Consider the following 20,337-nt stretch of genomic DNA (forward strand, 5'->3'; position numbering starts at 1 on the left):
AGTCATCTCTAAAGAGAGACAAGACAAGAAACAAAAAAGGAACCGATTCTGGTACCATGTTGGCTGTTTCCATGAGCTAAACCAGCAAAGTTTGCTCCCAGGATCTGCTCTAAGGCCCTTCAGCTCTTCTAAGAACTTCATAGTTTACGTAATCCTTATCATCAAAGCATCGTGTCTCCACTAAAGAACAGGAACAAAGGTTTTCTCAACATTAAATCTAATAACGAGCATAAGCAAGATGGTTAATGGTACTGAGACATGAATGTGAGAAGTTCTTCTGTGATTTACCAGTAAGTACAGATTTTATATATAGCGAGGTGGCAAATAATTAAAAATCGACTCTGACATGCTGGTTTTTAGAAACAGGAAACAGTTCTGAATAGAGTAAACATTGTTTTTCATATGAAGTCTTTAAACTAGGAGTTATTTTCTCTGGCACGTAACAGCTCTTGACTCCGTGGGTGCTCAGAGGGTCCCTATCGAGAACCCTCTGAAGCACAGGTGCGAAGAAATGCCCCAAGCACACCTGGAATTATTCCATCCACATCTGTCAGCCCTCCTTTGTCAAAAGCTGCTACCATGGGGACATGGCTCAATTCACCTTGAGGTTAATTCTTTTTTAAGAAATCGGTATCTTAACTCCTTCCTTGGAAAGATACATACCATATGAGAATTTTCATCATTCATGCTCCCTGTAAAACAGAAACATGCCACTGGGAATTTCACTACTAAAAATGATCACTTAAAAATCTTCAGACTGGGATTTCAAAATTGTAGAATAGATAAACAAGATTACACTGTATAGCACAGGGAAATATACACAAAATGTTATGATAACTCACAGAGAAAAAAATGTGACAATGAGTGTGTATATGTCCATGAACGACTGAAAAATTGTGCTGAACACTGGAATTTGACACAACATTGTAAAATGATTATAAATCAATAAAAAATGTTAAAAAAAATCTTCAGACTGTTAATATGCACACACATATCTAAAAATAAGAGTAACACATTTGCAAATAGTTCTGTATTATAGTCACGAGAAGATTCTGAGACGTGTACCGTGCCATGATGTAATCGCTAATTATAGTGGTTTTCCTAAAATGATTCCCATGTGAAAGTAGGTTTGAGACACAGCACCTCTGAGAAAACAAGCGATCAAAGAACCTCTCAGAAATGCTTACAAACACATCAAGACAAAGGAAAATGTCATGCATTACTTTAAGGAACAATCAGGTAGACCAAAATTTAGAACTGTTGAGGTACAAATGTTCTACCCACCAGCTCTGTAAAACCCAATGGAGGACAGAGAAAACACAGCCTGGAGAAAGGAAATGCAAAACATAATACGAAATCAATCCCATCCTCAATCTCTCTTCCTTCCTTCCTTCCCTCTCCCCTTCTCTCACCATCTCTATCTCTTGTTCCAACTTGATTCAACTATAATCCCTTCAAAACAGCTCTTCACACGAAAACCTCTAAGATTTTCCTGGCCCTCTGGCAAATTCTTACCATCCCAGCATCTGAGGTGTCATGGCTTCAGAACCAATGACCATGACTTTGAAGTTGATGAGGCTGCAGATGGGGTTTGGGCTGCAGAGGCTCAGGAGAATGGGGCCACCCTGGGGTCTTCAGTGGCTGCTGTGACTTGCTCTGAGGCGATTAATTCACACTTTAAGATAAGCCCACAACATCTGTCTCAGGAACCAGGCCTGGGGTGCCATCATCTCAGCTCCTGGGGACCTTCCTGGGCACAGACTTGAAGCAGCTCAGCTGTGATTTCCTAGTTTTAATGTCGCTTAGTTAACTCTTAGAAATGCAGTCAAGTGCTCCGCCAATACGAAGGCATTATGAGTAAAAATGATTTTTCCACTAATACTTAATGCCTAATGTGTTTAATGACGGCATATCATAGTCACACTTTTTTGGACCTTTCTTTGGCTTCTTACCCAGAATGCATGAAGCAACGGGCTCCTGGACTCAGCCCCTGGATAAGTCATTTCCTAGAGTTAAGTCTTTTTCTAGAATTTAGAAGTCTTTTTCTGGCATATTAACTCCCCCTAAACGAGAAAATGGTAATGCCAAGTAGGCTTTTTTCCTTCAGCAGATTATTTTTAAAGTCCCAACAATGGTAGATTAAAGTAATCAACCCAAAATACCAGTTTACACACAAAGAAAATGCAATCCTGTTGCACCCGCACACTGATTTGCCATCTGCTGGTCTGGCCTGTCTGGCCAGGGGCACCCTCCAGGGAACAGCAGTGTCACCAGCCCCTCTGCCCCACCTGCCCCACTTACGGTTGGCCAACCGGCCGGGCTCAGGCTGGGCGCTGTCCGCAGACTGGGTGCTGGACACGGAGGACACGCTGGAGCTCCGGACGAAGCCAAAGGCCGCCAGCTTGGCTGCAGGGAGACGCGAGTAACCAGGAGGACGAAGTCCAGATTTTGGTAGGTTGGATTTTGCGGCATTTGAACTGGAAGCTTTCTTTAAGTCCGCTAAAGTGAACCCAAACAAACAAAAAATCTCAGTTGATAGCAAGATAGAGAATACACAGATGGTGAATACTAATCCAGCTCTATCATAAACAGACCACAGTGACTCTTTCAGGGCCCAATTCAGCACATTCACAAATACATCTTTATGAGAAAGGGCCCTCATTGTGGGCCAGGTGCCTCAGAGAATTCAAAGAGGAGGAGAGACAGCAGGCAGACAAGACCAGTCCTGACAATTAGCCTCATTATATGGTCATAAAGAAAGGTGTAGTAATTTGGTGCAACCACTATGGAAAACAGTAGGGTGATTCCTTAAAAAACTAAAAGTAGAATCACCGTATGACAAAGTAGTCTGTCCCCTGAGCCAAGCACAAGTCACATCTCCATTCTAAGATGTACACGTAGTAAAGATGTACACACATAAAGAGGTTGTAGTATATATATACATGGAATACTACTCAGCCATAAAAAAGTATAAAATAAGGCAATTTGCTGCAACATGATTGGACCTGAATAGTGTCATTCTAAATGAAGTAAGCTAGAAAGAGAAAGAAAAGTACCATATGATATCACTCTTATGTGGAATCTTAAAAAAATAAAAAGAGAAGACACTAACAAACTCCATCTACAAAACAGAAACAGACTCACAGACACAGTAAACAATCTTATGATACCAGGGGAAAGGGGGTGGGAAGGGATAAATTTGGGAGTTTAAGATTTGCAAATGTTAGCCACTATATATAAAAACAGATTAAAACACCAAATTTCTTCTGCATAGCATAAGGAACTATGTCTGATATCTTGTAATAACCTTTAATGAAAAAGGATATGAAAACAAATATACATATGTATGTGTATGACCGGGACACTGTGTTGTACGCCAGAAACTGACACATTGTAACCGACTGTACTTCAATTAAAAAAAAATCAACTGGTTTTTAGGAACAGGAATATGGGGATGGGGGGCCTTTCCTGAGGGGCCTTGGTCATGTACCTTAGCCTGGACCTACATGTACACCTTAGAATGGAGATATGACTTGTGATTGGCTCAGGGGACAGACTACTTTGTCCGATATACAGGCCCACCAGGTGTTCACTCATGAAAAAGCAGTCATTAGGGAGAAAGAAAAAGACAAAAAAAAAACCCAAACCCCCCATAAAGCCAGTAGGTGAAGTGCTGAGGGCTGCACTCCGAAGGGCAGATGGCTCCGCAGGACCCTGAATGCCTCTGTTGCTGCTGCTGCCTACGCTGCTGTCGCAGTAAAAGTCCTGGTCCTCAGGATGAGGGAGGGAAACGCCCATGGCATCTCTGTGGACAGCGAAGGGGTCAATCCAGATGCTACTGAAGCCCAGGGTCCTTAAACCCCGTGAAGCAGCCATTGCCACGGGGAGTGCCTGATGACACTGACTGGAAGCTCTGGAAGAAACTTACCAATATAAGCAGAGCAGAGAGAATCCCCAGGAAAGACCAAAAAAAAAAAAAAAAAAAGAAAAAAAAAAAGAAAAGAAAGGAAAAGGAAAAAAAGCCAGGGTGCAGGGAGGAAAGATGGAGAGAGAGTAATGAGCATTATTCGTAAGAGACAAGAAAGTAGAAACAATGCATTTGTGCATCAGCTGATGAACGTATGAACACAGTGTGGAAGGCCAGTGCCCAGTCTTATTTTTCAGCCATAAAAAGACTGAAGTGCTGGTACAGGCTATAATACGTGTGAAGCTGGAAAACACTAAGGCAAGTGAAAGAAGCCAGACACAAAAGGCCGCACGTTGTGCGATTCAATTATATGAAACATCCAGAATAGGCAAATCTACAGAGACAGAGAGTAGATCGTGGTTGCCAGGGGCTGGAGTTTGGGGAAAATGAGGAGGGCCTGATAACGGGTACAGGGTTTCTTTCTTTTTGGGGTCACAGAAAGGTTCTAAATTGATGGTGGTGATGGTGACACTATTTCTGTGAATAGACTGAAAACCACTGAACTGTATCCTTTCAGAGGGTGAATTCCAGAGTATCTGAATTATATAGCAATAAAGCTGCTATATTAAAACAGAATTTTTTTAAAAAAAGAAAAAGTAATTCTTGTCTTCAGTCCAGTAACAGGCTTACAGTAAGCTAGGACAATGGTGATTTTTCCAATCTCTATCCGTACCTTCACTTTCAAAGGGCCTGTGACAGAGAACTTGCTGTCACTGTGAGTCCTCCACAAAAACCCTTTCTAACTGGCAGATGGGAGAAATGTTCTGGATAGCAGATCAAAGGCCCTTCCAAACGAATATAACCGTAATGGGGAAATTAATTCAAATAACTTCAAAAATTAACAAACATTTAAAAAATCCTCTAGGATCAGATATCCAAATCCTATGCAAAGGAGCTTAAGTGGGCTCATTTTTTTTTGTTTTCATCAAGGCTTTACAGTCTGTCAAGATTTTGCCAAAAAAAAAAAAAAGATACAAATTCCTGTTTGAACAACAAAAGAGATTTTGCTGCTATTGAATGCTTAAAAGATGTGTTGCTCTTTTCAAATACCATTTTTCTTTTGAAAGATAAATCCTTTGACGAATGCAAATCTTCACATTTCAATGAGACATGGAAAGTTGTATTTGTTCTTACCTTTTTTCCCTTTTGTATTGATTCTCCTTTAAATATGACTGTGATGCTAGAAATAGCTCAATCAGCTAGAATCAGAATATAGTGCTTAATGGTTCAATATTATATTGATAAAGGTCCATTCATAATTGTCCAACATTCTCAACATCTCAGGCAGTAAAATAAAGACTTTGAATGTAAATGTGTATCAAACCAATTCAGGATGCATCCACAGACACTGCCACGGGCAAGGCTCTTTATAAGGTGCTGAGGGAAATTCAGAAACAAAGGCGTGGGGGTCCCCAGGTGGGGCTGACAACCTATGGGAGCACATGTCCTTGCTCATAAAGACCCACAGCCTAGGAGGAGGGGAGATCAGGGCCAGAACAGAGGTGAGACCTAGCACTGTGGGAAAAAAGGACCTAAGAAAGGCAAAATCAGCAAGGAGGATGACTCGGAGTTTTTATTCAAGGCCCACGTTTTCCTTATTTTATGTCTGAAGTGCTTTTTCTTTTCTGGCTATTTACGTGCACAGAGAAATACATAATTTCAATCAAACTATGGTTTAAAATTTTACTACAGTTCTTCCAAGCTGCTCTTAAAACCAGCTCCTTCCTTCACATTCTGTGGAGCGGTGGTTTGCTTTGTCAGATGGCTGAGGAGCAACGCCTCTCTCACCTTGCTCGGGAAGGAGAAAAAATGGTAGCTCTTTTTACCAAGTTTCTTTCACACGGGGAACCAGTAAGTAGAACTGTTTCACATTAAAGCTGCAACCATCTCACAGGAGAAGAAAGAAGGGCGTAATTAAACAAAGCAGGGCAAGTGGCACATTTCAGGATGGTACTAAAGATCTGGGTTTGACGGTAACATCAAGTGTATAACCTCAGGCCAGACTCAAGCTCTCCGAACTCCCGTTTCCTCATTAAAAATGAGGATAAAACGATCTGCCCATTATAATGAGAGAAGAGGAACTGCATCTAAAAGGCGTATCCTATCGCCTGGTATGTAGCAAACACCTAAGAAGGGACAGTGCTACCACTGTTATCATTAATGTCACTGTTGTTGCAAGTGCAAAAAGCATCTCACCACCAAGCGGGGAGAAAACAGGTTTTTGGCTCAAGAGGAACTGTCTTCAAGACGCTGTACCTCACCACACCTAAGTAGCTTCCTTCGCTCCTGGGCCTGACTCGTACGATGGCATTCTGGATACTGAACTGACGCTACGAAGGATGAGACGTGGCGGACCGCTGGTGGAGGTGTTTTCTGCATGTGGGAGAGGCATAGACCAGTAGAGGCCAGAGAGCCGGCTGCAGCAGCCAGCCTCCCACTCTCTCCTAGCGGCGACCTTCACCGCCTGGCGTTCGGTACGCCCTTGCGCGGTTCCCTCCCGCCCCGAGTCAGGGCTAACGTGTGACTGGGAGAACGCCGAAGGTGTGAAACGTTTTCGGCTATATTGTGAAAGGCACTCCCGCTTCCCCCTTGATCTCCGGGATCGCTCGCTCTGGGGAAAGCCACCCACCACGTGGTAACACTCAGGCAGCCTTGTGTAGAGACCGCATGGGGGAAACTGAGGCCTCCTGCCACACCAGCTTATTAGCTACTCGATAGCCACCTTGGAAGTGAGCCCTTGAGCCCCCAGCTTTCAGACGACCGCAGCTCGGCTAACATTTGACTCTGGATTTGAGGTCAAGGCTCAGTTCAGTGGGCATTCTCTCTGCCAGGACAGTGATGCCTCAGCTTTACACAGGGATTGCCCCAGTTTTAGCTCTGAAAGTCTCACATCTTGGCAAATCCCTAGCACCAAGCAAACCAAGATGGCTGATTACCCTACATTTTTGCCTCTCAGGCTTAGCAACTTCAGCACTTACAGAATAGCTGAGAATCCAGGTATTGGCGGAAAAGCCCCTGAATGTGAAGTGTGATGAAAATGTGAGAGACATGTCTAGAGTAACAATATGAAGCAAGCTCCAACCAGAGGGCAGGGCAAATTCTCTAATAACTGAAGCTAATTTCAACATCTCAGCAAAACCAAGTCATTAACATTTAAAAGAGAAGCTCCTAGGCTGGGATAATCGAAGAGTCACAAACAAAAGAATGTAGCTGAACCCCTAACTCACACCATACGCAAAACTTAACTCAAACGGATGAGAGATTCAAATTTAAGTGATAAAACTGTGAAACTCTTGGAAGAAAACGAAGGCATACATCTTCATGAACCTGAGTTAGGCAAAGACTCTTAGATATGACAGCAAGGCATAAGCAAAAGAAGAAAACTAGAAAAACCAAACATTATCAAAATTCAAAACTTTATTATTTCAAAGGACTCAATCAAGAAAGTGAAAAGACATTAACAGAATGGGAAGAAATAGTGCAAATCATACAAGTGATAAAGGACTCATATTGCAAATGTATAAAGGACACCTGAAACTTTACAATAAAACGACAACCCAATTTAAAAACAGGCAAAGGATCTGAACAGACAAATCTCCAAAGGAGACATACAAACAGCCAATAAAAACATGAATTGTCCAGTAAGTTCATAAGCACATGCTCAGCATCACGAGTCATTAGGGAAACGCAAATCGAAACCATGATGAGATGATATTTCAAATCAAGAAGATGTTTATAATTAAAAAGTGATAATAACTGTGTTGGAGAGGCTGTGGAGAAATTAGAAGTCTCAGACACTGATATTCAGAATGTAAAATGGGACAACTACTTTGGAAAACAGTCTGGCGGTTCCTCAAAAGGTTAAATACAGAATTCTCTGTATGACCCAGCAACCCTACTCTTGTGTGTACATCTAAGAAAAATAAAAAGAAATATCTATTTTTAAAACTTGTATATAAATGTTTATGGTGGCATTATTAATAACAGCCAAAAAGTGGTTAAAACTACTTAAATGTCCATCAACTGATACATTTATAAATAAACTGTGATATATCCATATAATGGAATATTATTAGTAATAAAAAGGGATTGTTATGGACTGAACTGTATATGTTGAAGCCTTAACCCCCAATATGACGGTATTTAAAGATAGATCTTTAAGGAGGTCATTAGGGTTAATTTTTTTTATGGCAGAGGGAGGTAATTAGGTTTACTTACTTATTTATTTTTTGATGGAGGTGCTGGGGATTGAACCCAGGACCTTCTGCATGCTAGGCATGCACTCTACCACTTAGCTACACCCTACCCACGCCAGGGTTAGATGAGGTCATAAGAGTGGGGCCCTAATCTGATAGGACTGGTGTCCTTGTAAGAAGAGGAAGAGACACCAGGGAGCTCTCTCTGTCTCTTCACATGCACAGAGAGGACACAGTGAGAAGGGGACTGTCTGCAAACTAAGGAGAGAGGCTTCATTAGAAACCAACCCTGCTGGCACCGGGGTCTCAGACTTCAAGCTTCTGAAACAGTGAGCAGATAGATTCCTGTTGTGCAGCCGCCCAGTCTGTGGTGTGCTGTTCTGACAGCCAGAGGGGGCTAACAGAGGGCTGGAGAACTGGCCCGGGCTACAGCGTGGGGGAGCCGTGAAGACGTTAAGGCAAGTGAGGGAAGTCAGACACAGAAGACACGTATGTGATGATTCCATTACATGAAGTGGCCGGCAAAGGCAAATCTAGAGAGACAGAGAGTAGATTCGTGGTTGCCAGGGGCTGGAGTTCAGGGAAAATGAAGAGGGTCTGATAATGGGTACTTTCTTTCTGGAGTCAGGAAAATGTCCTAAAATTGACTGTGATGTTGGATACACAACTCTTTGAAGAGGCTTAAAACCACTGAATTTATGCTGTAAATGGGTGAATTGTGTGGTATATGAATTATATCACAATAAAGCTGTTATTTAAAAGAGAGAGAGAGAAAGAGAGTATTAGGGCTAGCTAGCTAGTTAACTAGCTCCCAGGAAGAAAAATAAAGAGGCAAGATAGAAGATACAGGAAATTCGGCAGAAGATGGATGACAAGACCAGCCCTCCTCAGTCCAGAAGGCAGATGGCGCAAAGGGAGGCGCGTGGGGTGCGGGCGCAGCCACTGAGGCCAGCCCGCAGGGTCAGAGAGCGAAAACTGCCTCGAGGAGAGTGAAAATGAAGAAGCAGAAGAAGGAAGAGAGATGAGAACTGTAGATCCTCTGGCTCCACTCAGTTCAGCCGAGTTGAAGAAACACCCATTGAGCAGACAACGGATGTCATGCTAATTCTTGCAAAAGAAAAATCAGGGAGGCCTGATACCAGCAGCAGATGCACACACAGAAAATCACAATAAAATGTGTGGCAGGAGGGGGCCTGAGCCCAGCCAGGGCTGAACAAGGATTGGGCTCTGAGAAGAGGTAAACTTGAGCTGGGTCATAAAGGACACATGGAGCGAGTTGGGATCAAGACAGAGCAGGAAGAGGGTGGTCCAGGGAAGAAGCTGCTGGAGGAACGCAGGACAGCCTGATCTGGGTGGGGAGAGTTAGGCTGGAAGAAATGGTTGACATTTCATCTTTGGTCCTTCTCCCAACAGCAATGCAGAGTCATAAAGACCGTTCAAGGAGGGAGAACAGGGACTGCTCTGCTGTGCAGAGGCTGGTCTGGAGCTGGTCTGGGCTGGAGGCAGGAAATCAGTGGGGAGGGGCGGCAGTAAGGAGAGAAGTCACGAGGCTGAGAGCAGGGACCCAGCAGAGCAGGATGTATTCAAGTCAGATCAGCAGATCTAGCTGACTGATTACCTGGGGAGTGGGGGGTGGGGAAGAGGGAGGGTGAGTAAAGAGAAATTCCCTTTGTTGTAGGAACAATAAAAGGCCTACCTACCTGAAAATTTCCAAGGGAACCACTGTGGTTAAGCCATGCCCCACTGAAGTCAGGTACACTTGAAAACACAGCAATCTGTAGGGACCTGAGGAAAATCTTTCTCAGTTCAAAAAGAACGCTGAGGTGCATGTATCTCTTTGAATTAGAGTTCCCTCTGGATATATGACCAGAGATGGGATTGCTGGATCACAAAAAAAGTCTATTTTTAGTTTTTTGAGGAATTTCTATACTGTTTTCCATAATGGTTGCACCAAACAACATCCTCACCAACAGTGTAGGAGGGCTCCCTTTTCTCCACACTCTCTCCAGCATTTATCATTTGTGTACTTTTTAGTGATGGCTATTCTGACTGGTGTTAGGGTGATACCTCACTGTAGTTCTGATTTGCATTTCCCCAGTGTTCACAACAGCACTGTTCACAAAAGTCAAGACATGTAAGCAACCTAAATGTTCACCAACAGATGACTGGATAAAGTAGCTGTGTGTGTGTGTGTGTGTGTGTGTGTGTGTGTGTGTGTGTGTGTGTGTGTGTGTGTGTGTGTGTGTGTGTAATACTACTCAGCCATGAAAAGAATAAAACAATGTCATTTGCTGCAACATGGATGGACCTAGAGATCGTCATACTAAGTGAAGTAAGCCAGAAAGAGTAAGGAAAATACCGTATGATATCACTTATACATGGAATCTAAAAAATACACATATGAACTTATTTACAAAACAGAAACTGACTCACAGACATAGAAAACAAGCTTATGGTTACCAAGGCGGAAAGGAGGTGGGAAGGGCTAAATTGGAAATTTGAGACTTGCAGATACTAACTACTATGTATAAAACAAGTTTCTACTGTAGAGCACAGTAAACTATATTCAAAATCTTGTAGTAATCTATAATAAAAAGAATATGAAAATGAATATATGTGTGTACATGTAGGACTGAAACATGATGCTGTACACCAGAAACTGACACAACATTGTAAACTGAAAGTAAAAAAAAAGAACGTGAGTAAGCCGCAGGCAGAAGGGCCCCGTGAGAGGCTCTCCTGCAGAGTGGCTGGACACTGGCTGGGGGTAGGGGGGAGTCGCTCCCTGTGAGCAACAAAGCAAACTGCAGAGAGGCACGAAATGAAGACCAGGAGCAGCTGTGACAGGTCGTAGGGGCTTAGAGTCAGGCTTCTGCGAACCTCGTCACAGGTGTGTCTGTCCACCATCAGGAACGCTGAGCAGAAGAGAAACTTCACTGAGATTGCTGGCTCACTGGCATTATTTAATATCCAGGCCTGAAAGGAAACTCGTGAGAGCTGCTCTGGTTTGGTTTGGTTTGGTTTGGTTAACGTTTTTGGAGTTAGCTGCAGAGAGGTTGGTCTAAAGTTAAAAACAGAACACTGTGCTAGACGAGCACGGAATAATCTGCAAAACCAAAGATACCTATTGAGGTGATGTGTCTTTTACTGAGGTCCAAATCTTGCGTTTTACTTTATCATAATCTGAAAAACGGAGACTGTTTGGGGCTTATCAGAGTATAACTCTGAAGTGAGTATCTGCATCTGTGTTTCTGTAAACAGAAATCTAAAATCTTACGTCACCTTAAGTGACTGTATTTAATCCAGAGAATCATAAATACCCAGTGACATATCTCCCACTGTCTTAGAATAAAATGCCCACTAGGGCGATTTGACCTCTGTGTACGTAGCTGGTCGGTGGACAAATGAATCGAAGCCTTTGTGTAAGAAAAGGAAATAGGAAGGAGAGGGGTCAGGAACAGGCGTGAAAGAAGGAAATTAACAGAACGGACAAGTAACGTAAATACTGCAAATGTCGTACTTCTGCTGGACAGATCTGCTTATAAACAAAAGCTCTTTAAAAAGAGATGTCAAATACAGGTGACCTTGTATGAGCACATCTCACAGAATTAGAAGAGTTAGTCCATTATTTTTAGCTGATTCTAAATCTACGGTTGCTTCTCAACTGCTGTGCTGTGCGTGTGGATGGAGAAAGCCCTTGGATCCTATTTACAGTAGTGATTCTCAGGGACATTAGAGGCTCGAAGCTAATCGAAGGGAACAATATTTTTATGCACAAACGCACTTGAATCGTCTGTTTTCTGATAACTGCCTTTAGCCTTGCAAAATAGAGGAAAAAAATCAAAGCACTTGGCTCTGTTGGCTAAGGAAAAAACTCAGAAAGTTATGATGACACAGCATGTCCTTTCCATGGAGTGCATTTAAAAGCACAGTTCTCGGGATCCCTCCACAACACTGGGGAACAGAATCATTTTATGATACTGAGCAGTGACAAGAACCCACAGGGATGAGATTTAAGTAGAAAGGGAGACTGCCAGCTCAAGGTGGTGGACAGAACATAGGGTTTTTTTTTTTCACCCTTTCTTACCAAAGATGCCTTAAAATGAGAGTGACTTGATTGTAAAGAGGTACAATGAGCAATGGCAGCTAACACCTGCTGACCTCCTTCTATTAAGCACTTCACATATTTCAACCTAGAACAAGAGAGACAAAAAGAGACAGGTACTCACTGAGCCAAGCATTTCAACAATCTGTGGGGCAGAGACGGCGGCCCCTCACTGGAGGGCAGAGCAGAGGCGCCTTCTGCAGCAGACGGCAGCAGCGCTGCAGAGAGGAAGCGCCTGCTGACCTCCCTGCCCCGCAGCCAGGGCCGCAGCGGCGCATCCCCTGGAAGGAGGCCCAGCAGCACCGAGGGAAGAGGGAACGAGGGAGACGCTGCAACCCCCACCCCGCCACCTCCCCCATCCGCTCCCACGGTGCCCGGCACCCAGGTGTGTACCTCCCACCTCCCCACCCGGGCCAAGCCCCAGGGCAGAGGAAACAGACTTCTAAACAATTTGAGCAAAGGAACTTCAAGTTCATCCAGCTCAACAACAAGAGTGAAAGATCACAGAACTGGAGCAAAGCTTGCAGCATCCCATAAACAACCAAAAATTAAGCACAACAGAGAAAACAGGCTCCTGAGAAGAGAGAGAAAATTCAGAAAACAAAAGATAGCTTTTTAAAAAAAAAAAACCTAATGATACTTAGAAATTTGGGAGGACATTGCAACAGTAAATAGCAAACTGCTACGGAAAGAAGCAGTCAGAAACCAAGAAGGCATCCATAGAAATTAAAAACACCAAACAACAGTTCAACAGAAGTGCTTGGACATACAGTCCAGTGAGACTGCCTGAAATGAAGGCAAAAGCATGAGGTGAGAGAAAACATTAAGAAAAACTAAACACAAGTCATTGCTTTGGGGGGTCCAAAAACCAAACAACAGAAATTCCAGGAAGAAAGAGACAACAGAGAAGTAGAAACTATTAAGTGAAGAACGTGAGATGATTGCCCACAGCTGAAGGGAGACACGAGTCTTGGGACTGAGCGTTTAACCAGTGCTTCGCAAGATAAACCAATTACCCCGTCCCCCACCTCCGAGTGTCTGTCTGTCTCAATCTCTGTGTCCCACCCACTTGCTCTGGCTCTCATTCTTCTCATCCCTAGTCCCTCCTCCGTCTCTCCCTCTCTCTCTCTCTGACACACAATGCATGCATACACACACACACGACAAAACACACACCTGGAAAATTTTAAAACACTAAGGATGAGAGATTCTAAAGCTTCCAGAGAGAAACAAAAGCAGGTCCTCCACCCCCGTCCAAAAAAAAGTACGTCTCAGACTGGCGCCAGGTTTCTTTTGAGCAACACTGCAAGTCTGCATGTTTAGAAAGAGAACCACTTTCAACCTATAAAATTATATTTAATCGAGTGAATGCAGACTAAAGGCAGTTTCAGAAAGGCAAACCCTCTGAAAATTTGCCTTCCTCGAACTCTCAGGAAATTACCGACAATGTACTCCAGCCAAACAAACAAGGAAACCAAAGAGGTGGGACACATCCATCCATCCCAGGAGAAAGGTGGAGGGAAGTTCCAGAAGAACCACAGCTGGTGGAGAAGACAAACAGAAGCTGACAGACTGAAAGTCCCAGGAAAAGGCATCTTGAAATCGGAAGCCCAGGACACAGTGGGTGTCCAGTCAGCACCTCCTGCACGACTGCACCGCTCCCTCCAGCTGGAGACTTTACCCACCCAAACCGCCAACGCTCTCCAACTTCCGAACCTGTGCTTTGAAGTCCCGTTTTTATGTGCTTCTGAATTAAGGAAGGACAAAAATGTATACAGATAAGGACACAGCCCCTTTCCATAGTGCAGAAAATCCAGGAAGACAAGCTTTGTGCTGGGTGCTCACATACAAGGATAAATCAGATAGAAGTCCTGAGATTCCCCATCAACCAAGGTCAAAATAGCAGAACAGCACAAATCTAGATGATTCCTCCTCATCTTTACCATCAACTTGAAAAGCAAACAGATGGACCAGCTGATCACAAGGTCCGTGCCCTTCAGCTGAGTCCCATCAGAACCAGCAGCAGATTTTTGCCTGTAGACTTGTTAGGGCTGCCTTTACTCCACATTTTATTCTTAAAAGGTTTTCCCTTCCCATCTATTCTGATGTCAACTTGACTCACAGCGTCTGCGGTTGGTCAAATCCACCTCCTAAAACCCATCTGCTTCTCCCCATCTCTCCCACCACCACGTCGGCTATCATTTATGGATTGCATCAGCCTCCTAAGGGATCGCTGTTTCCCTCCTTGTTACCCCACCCCACTCCTGTCCCTCCATCCATTCTCCAAACTTCAGTCTAACTGATATTTTTTAATGAAATATGATCATATCAATCCCTTGCTTAATGCCCTGTAATGGCACTATCTTGCTCTTAGGATGGAAGGCCAGTTCCGTAACACAGCTTGCCGTGTCTTCACAAGCTCCTGTCTTTTTTCTCATCCTTCCTGTGATACCAGTCTTCACACGTGCCATTGCTTCTGCCTGGCATACCTTCTCTTCCATTCCCACCACTTCTTCCTCCCTCATCCCACAGCTCAAAAACCCTTTGCTCTTGCATACCATACTTCACCTGAGCAACTTTACTGGACCCCAACTTGCGGTCAGGTCCCCCTCCTGTGTCCCCTGAGCCCAGCAGACTTCGCTATCACAGCATTCAGTCATAACTGCCTGTGGGATCTCTTCTATCTTCTTCATGACTGTCTCCCCAGGACCTAAAACAACTGGACACATAGTATGTGCTCGGTGTTTATTAAATATACTAACAGTGTTTATCCAGATACACAGAAGGACAGTTGTCCTGCCTGTGATCCACCCCCGAGTCACTGGAAACTGACGCTCCGGGTCTGGGCTGAGGAAGCTTGCATTTTTAATACATTTCTGCAGGGCATTATTAGGCGTGCTCAGCTGCCACGAAAGTAAGACAAAGATGGGATGGCTTTGCTGGCTGAGTGCGCAATAAGAGCACAGTCACTGTCAACATCCATTTCAACAGTCGGGAGAAATGGGTAACAGTGAGAGATACACTGATACAAACACCAGAACAAACTGAATGCTTCCTCTGCAGCCTCCAGGATAAGTCCCAAGGTCATCCAGGGTCACTCAGACTCCATGGGAACGGGGGTTTGGGCCTGCTCTCTTTCGCCATCTCACGGATGCATCGGTTTCTTCAATAGGGATGTTCTCATATCTGATTTGAGTCTTTCTTGGTAGATGTTACAGTTTTCATGAAATTAACTAAAACCATGATGACAACAGTGACACGGCACTTAGGTGATGCCGACAAACATCGGAATCAACACTTCGCCCACTGTGTTTCATCTGTTCCTCTCCTCCTCCGTCTCAGGAGAAGCAACACTCCACCTCTGTTCCAAGGTGTGCCCTCCACGTGGGGTGTCGAGCTCACTGTCTGCCCCGCTCCTGGGCATCTTGTTCCAACAGTTCCGACCACCGCACCCGCCAGCTTCTCTGCACAGGCCACTCCTGCCCTCGCACATTTCAAACCAGTTCCAACCTCTCCCACACACTCTGGAAAGCAAAGCAAAACAAAACGCAGCCCCGCTTCCCCAAGAGCCAGCACCCAGGGCGCTTTTCCCCATCAGCGCATTTTTAGAAACAGCAGTCTATTCTCATTGCTTCCACTTCCTCACTTTTCATTCACTTCTCAACCTACTAATATGTGACTTCCACCCCCACATTTTACTAAAACTGCTCATTCAAAACTAGGTCACCAACTGCTTCCTAATTTCCAGTCCCAACAGCCTCTTTGCATTTTGCCTCGTCCTTTCTTCTCTGAGTCTGTTCTGACCATTTTCTGCCGTGGATGCTCCCTCTTCCTTAGACTCAAACGCTACATTTTCCCGGGGCCCCCACCCACCCACCCTGTAGTGTTCTGCCTCTTGCAGGGTTCGTTTGCCAGTTACTCCTTAAATGTGGGTGCAAAGCTTTTTCTTGACCTCTTCCTTCCTCTGCCCGCCCCCTCCATCCCTGAACCTGCTGGTCCATTCACACGGTTTCAACTCACATCTGGGGGGAACAACTCCCACATTTCTCCTTGGCTCAGACATCTCTCCCTTTGGAAATTTCTACCTGAATGTCCCCAAGGAACCTCAAACTCTGCATGTGCCCAAAAACTAATTGTCCACCAGCACCCCCGATCCTGTAAAACATCCTCCAGGGCGCCCTGCTGAGCAACGGTCCCTGTAAGGGTTGAATCACCCAAGCTGATGGCCTCTCTCTCTGAGGGTGTATCTGCTACTTTTACCCCTTCTCACCCTGGCAAACTCCTATTTATCCTGCAAAACTCAGCTCAACTCACCCCATTTTGAAAATCTTTCCAGAGCCCTGGTCTGCCTGTGCTGAGCTGGGGGCCCTCCTCTCGTGCCTTCTGCACATCTTTAATCATGTATTCTCTCTTCTCAGTGTCATGACTGACTTATTTCTCTCCCCCACAAAGTCACGGGCTGCATATTCAGTCTGTGCATCCTGAACACACAGACCAGCACCTGGCCCACACTAGGTCCTCAGAAAATCTCTGCTGAGTACCTGAATGAGTAACATACTGAACAGAGGAACAGATGTGCACATCTCAGAGATGAGTGATGCCCTAGAACAGCAACTTGGTCAGCAAGCTGCAGCCCACAGGCTAGCCATTTGTTTCTGTAAAAAGAGTTTCTCTGGAACAGAGCCACGCTCATTCACTTCCGTATTGGCTGTAGCAGCTTCTGCATTACAACGGCAGGGTTGGGTAGTTGTAACAGAGACTATTTGGCCCACAAAGCTTAAAATATTTACTATGTGGCCTTAATTTGCCCACCACTTCTGCTCCAAATCATCTCAGGACCTTACCAGCTTTCCCTGATGATAAAAAAAACCACCTACCACTACTGCTACTGCTACGAACATTTATTCAATAGACACTGATATTGTAAATCTTTCTGTCCTCATAGACCATACGTGAGAGAAAACAGAGAGAGACAGTAAATTCATAAAAGCAAAATAAGCAAATTACTGACCATGATTTTTAAAAAATGGTGAAGGAGACAAACATTAAAATGTGTGAGGAAGTATCTGATTGGGCAGGGGTCACTGTGGAGAGGGTGATAAAGGCCACCTTTCTGGGGCGGTGACATTCACACTGAAACGTGAAGGAGGAGACAAGGCCAGTCCTGGGTGTGTTAGAGAAAGTATGTTCTACAAGGCGGGGTGCATGCAAAGGCCCTGAGGTCAGAAAGGGGCTGAAATGCCTACAAACTGAATGGAGCCACTGGGGGTGATGTGGATGAGAGGAGAGACAGGGAGGCTTGAGGGAGGGGCAGGAAGAGATCTGGCCTTCGAGGGCAGGTGGGGTGTTTGGATTTGTCGGTTACATCCTGAAGGCTGGGCTTAAGAGCTTCCATTCAATCCTCCCAACCGCCTGTTGCTTTAGATTCTACTATTATTCTCATTTTAGACACGAAGAAACTGGGCAGCAGAGACGTGTGGATTGAGTAACTGACAAATCAAGAATCTGGGGTGAGAACCTGGGTCTGACTCAGAGCACAAGGACTGAACAGGAGATCACACAGCCTCCCCACCTGCTCACCTGAATTCTACAGTTAAAAATCAACCATAAAAAACTTAAAATTAACTTAAAAATTGTCATGACCGCAAAGGCAAAACGTGCCATTGTAAACATCTGGAAGATACAAAAAGGTGTAAAAACCATTATTATCTTATGACAGTAGTTTCCTCACTAGCCTTCCTGGCCTCCAAACCTTGACGTAATCCATGTTGTCACTCATCACGGTCTCTTCAAAGTATAAAAAGACCTGTGTTATATTTAAAAATCTAAAGGTTTCCAATTCCCTACCAAAACACAAGAACAAAGACAAAACACCCTCCAATCTTAGCCTTGGCAGTGACAGCCCCTCACAATCTGGCACCAACCTACTCATCCGGCTCTGTTTCCAGGGACAGAGACCAAACTAATACCTCTTTCCTAAAGAAGCCACCAACTTCCACGTCTCTGCCACGTCCTTCCTGCATGAACCTCGTGGTCCTGCTTCGTCCATCCTGTGAACTCTTCCAGGCGCAGCTCCCATGCCAAGCCTCTACTTCCCAGTACAGGATGCACTGCCCCAGGACATTCTTCCTCCTCTAATAAGACCTTCCCTCAACCTTTTTTTTTAGACACATGAAAAACCATTCCGTTCTATTAACATATATTAAGCTCATAAATAGTGAACTAAAGGAAGCCTTTCACAGCGCACTGTACCATCCTAGATCAAAATACAGATGAAAAGAACTCAGAAGCATTCTCGTTCTGATATAACCATCTGAGAGTCTGATTTCTATGGTTTACAAAACAGAGGCTAATTATTTAGTAAATATGGATGTACATTAATTTTATGACTTTTTAGGGAGGGGTAACAGACATGTTCCTTGCATATTGGTGAAGATGTCTTCATTTCAATAATGTCAACTAGTATCTATGACTTCTGTTGCTTTTATGAAGATACATCCTGATTTTAATGAACTGTCATCTTTCTATCCTTCAAAAACAATTGGCCACTATATATAAAAATAGATTTTAAAAAGTTTCTTCTGTATAGTACAGGGAACTGTGTTCAATATCTTGTAATAACCTTTAACAAAAAAGTGTGAAAATGAATATATGTATGTATATGCATGACTGGGACACTGTGCTGTACACTAGAAATTGACACACAGTAGCTGACAGTACTTCAATTAAAAAAAAGCAATTGGCATATCTATCTAAAATCTAGAGTGACCCTCGGTGTTGCTTTAATGCAAAGAATGACTTCCCTAAACACGTAATTAATGGGGATCAACAGGAATGTTTTAAATCAATGACCAATGTCTCCTCTAACACCTCCCCTCAGCATACCCCAGTGCTCTGTCTGCACGGAGCCAGCGCTCGGTCAAGTTCATGGAGTGAATTCGTGCTTCTCCCTCTTTCTACCACTGAGCTCTGCTCAGATGGCAGGAAGTAAAGGTCCTACTGCTACCTGAGGGGACCCAAAGGATTTCACACTAACCTCCTTCACAGACACTAAATTCATTAAAAACTGAAACTAATTTTTCTAAGACAAATCTGAAGATTCAGAACTGTTACAAGTGTAGGTAGGCACTGAAAAGGCAAAAATCATAATGGAAAAATAATACTGCCACCCTAGAATTCTTACTTTGTACATACTGAGCATAAGCGTACAAGTTGCTAAATTTCTGACATTATCATGACCACTCAGACTTCTCAACAATTACCTCTGTGCTAGGGTTTTAAGTTGTTCCAGCTGAGTTTACTTGTTCTTCAATACATGTTACACGAACTTAACAGTCAACACTTTCAAATTTGGTAGGATTCAACCTACCTTTTGAATAAAATTACCAAAGTGGAAAGTTTACACAGTATGTTGAACTCTAAAATAAAATTTATTTTAATATGCAGAATTCGTAACAAAACTGAATATAAATTGAGAAAAACTGTCTCAAACTCTCTTATCTTGAACTTCTCCAGTTATTTATAGAATAAAGTATTCTCATATAATCTTTAAAAAAGCTTCTATTCTGACACATTAACTACTACAAAAACGTGTCACAGTTCTTTCAGATGCGCTGGCCAACACAGAAACGTCATGCTTTCAGGTACACGGGGCATATTTATTTCCAGGAATGCCAATTACATCCTGACATACTGTATGCTATAGAAATCAACATTTTAATATAATGTATTAGGCCATGAGAGATGTTTTTCAGAAAAAGGAACATAAAACACATATAAATCTATACACTAAAAAGTACTGTCTTTTTACTCTTCAGAGGTAAGGGATTTAATAACAAATTGTTCTGATACACAATCTTAGATTTCGCTAATGCAGACTTTATGTCCACCTGCAGGCAGGCGACAGCCCCTGCTGTTGTACCTGGAGCACTTAAATAGCATTTTGAGTTTCATACCCAGACCCGATGACAGTAAAGCTTCACAGGTTTATGCTTGACTGTGGAGTCCGAGAACACTGTACACAAGGACACAGAAATGATGCAGGAAGTAAAGAAGTGCTAGGGTTATTT

At 43.7% G+C, this 20,337-nt stretch overlaps 1 protein-coding gene across 1 annotated transcript in view; it reads right to left on the reverse strand.

Annotated features, from left to right (window-relative positions):
• The window catches only part of MTUS2 (microtubule associated scaffold protein 2), a 405,965-nt gene that overhangs the window by 236,131 nt on the left and 149,497 nt on the right, over positions 1–20,337 (reverse strand). The window contains exon 7 of the mRNA XM_064493235.1: positions 2,302–2,499. Within this exon, the coding sequence (XP_064349305.1) occupies positions 2,302–2,499 (198 nt within the window). The remainder of the gene's footprint in view (positions 1–2,301; positions 2,500–20,337) is intronic.

The sequence above is a fragment of the Camelus dromedarius genome, chromosome 13 (assembly GCF_036321535.1).
Source record: "Camelus dromedarius isolate mCamDro1 chromosome 13, mCamDro1.pat, whole genome shotgun sequence".
NCBI lineage: Eukaryota > Metazoa > Chordata > Mammalia > Artiodactyla > Camelidae > Camelus > Camelus dromedarius.